Raw genomic sequence first — 1,767 nt, 5'->3', positions numbered from 1 at the left:
ATGAGAGATATATTTGGTGGGCCTCATAATGATATGGAACCACACGACATGGGGGCCTTATTCCTCAAATAAATAATTAAGGTGAGTTTGGATTGACAGTAAACAAAACTAACTTCTATTCTAACAGATTTTTGTAACTGAAGTTAGAGTAAAAGTCAGTTAGTGTTATATGATTTATGTTTAGATAGATGCTTATAAAAAGTCAGTTTGGAGAAGTTAATCATATGAATATTAAAACAATGAACAGCATAATAGTTAAGTTTCTGTTTCCCTTCCCTTGTATCTTGAATATCTTCAGTGTATTATAATGCTATTTCTGGGATCAAGCAAATAATTTCAATTCCAAAATGATCTATCCTGCTCGAACTTTAACCCAAATCACTATAGAGGGATGCAAGGAAAGGAAATATTAGTAAGTAGTAACTAGTGATTGACCTTCATATATTGGACGAATAGAGGGCTGGGTCGGAGAAGAACGGAAGAATTGGGGATAGGCCCATAAACTCCCAGAATGATAGTCAGGGAAACTGTAAAAACAAAGCATAAATTCAGCATTAAGCTGAGAAGCTCACAAAGAATGCATGGAAATTGTAGATTCTTCAAGCATAATTGAAACCAATTGAAATAGTCAGTACCGAATAACCAAAATGTCAAGAGTATCACAACACAAGGCCAGGCGTCATCCCTGGCAAGCCAAGGCGCAATGGCGAAATCCCAATTGCTTGCTCCAAAGTTGAGTAGCAGACGCCGGGATTGTGCGTCGGACTCAGGCGACTGCAATGCAGGAGGCCCAATGCCGCGTTCCTCTTGTCGGCCTTGTGAATTGCTCGTAGACGACGAAGCAACAGCGGAGGAAGAAGAAGAATGAACCGCAGCAGGAGAATGCTGGGGATCTTGCATTCCGGAAATGCAAAACGAAGAGTAGTAAAAGACCGGTGGCGGGATAGAATGTCCATGGGGATGGAACTCATGGAAGTGAGCATAGGGTTGAGCTTGAGCGGTGGTTCGTCTTGTTGGTGAGAATGGTGGTTGGAAAGGGAAAGCGGCAGTTATGTGTACGGACGGTGCTCGCTGAGCGGATCTGAGCTGATCAGCAGCTAAGAGAAGAAAAACTAGCCGTGCATTATCAGTGTCTCCGAAGAATCAACAAATCAATTTCAAAATTCTCTTCATTTGTTGAAAAATTCCCCACTTCTATCCAATAATCCATTAAATGTATAGTAAATCATGAGTAATGGTGAGATTCAAATCTATCTTGACTTTGTTCAATCAAGAAACCCATCAACTAGTCTAAGATTACAAGAAAACAAAAATGAACTCATTTGAAATAGTTTATAAATAGTTTTTGAATCGTGATATATTGGAATATAACATAAATATATGAGAAAAACTTTGTTTTAACTTATATAAATCATGTTTATAAATGATTTCAATCGTGATGGCAAATAGAGGCAATATATGATTAACTAAGAAAGGTAATAATACTTTGACATCTCAAAAATTTAAAATAAGGATCACGGTTCGTTTTTAACATTTAAGAGGAAAACCAAGTGACCAAAATGCCTTTGTTCAAATACAAATTGAAAACTAACTGGATGAGAAAAAAACTAGAAGTTATTTGCGTTGAAAAGAAATTTATTGATCTCAAAAGGACTTGGGTCTACTTCAACTACCATCATCCACAAGGATATTTTTAGTCTACTATAAATGATTTTTCTTTTTCAGTATTACAGTTTGTGCTCCGTAGAGGTAAGCGTGATTTTTTGT

The 1,767-nt window shown here is 37.0% G+C and overlaps 1 protein-coding gene across 1 annotated transcript; it reads right to left on the bottom strand.

Moving 5' to 3' along the window:
* Positions 1–423: 423 nt before the first annotated feature.
* Positions 424–900, bottom strand: LOC114760274 (uncharacterized). Its single transcript, XM_028949533.1, has 2 exons — positions 636–900; positions 424–527 (listed from the first exon to the last, which is right to left on the bottom strand). Exons 1-2 carry the CDS (start codon positions 898–900, stop codon positions 424–426), a joined length of 369 nt encoding a protein of 122 aa, XP_028805366.1.
* Positions 901–1,767: the final 867 nt, after the last annotated feature.

Source organism: Neltuma alba, unplaced genomic scaffold (genome assembly GCF_004799145.2).
Source record: "Neltuma alba isolate B1F8T4 unplaced genomic scaffold, ASM479914v2 tig00010963_pilon, whole genome shotgun sequence".
NCBI classification, from domain to species: Eukaryota; Viridiplantae; Streptophyta; class Magnoliopsida; order Fabales; family Fabaceae; genus Neltuma; species Neltuma alba.
Note: the sequence above shows the minus strand (reverse complement) of the source record. Positions and strands in the feature narration are given on the sequence as shown.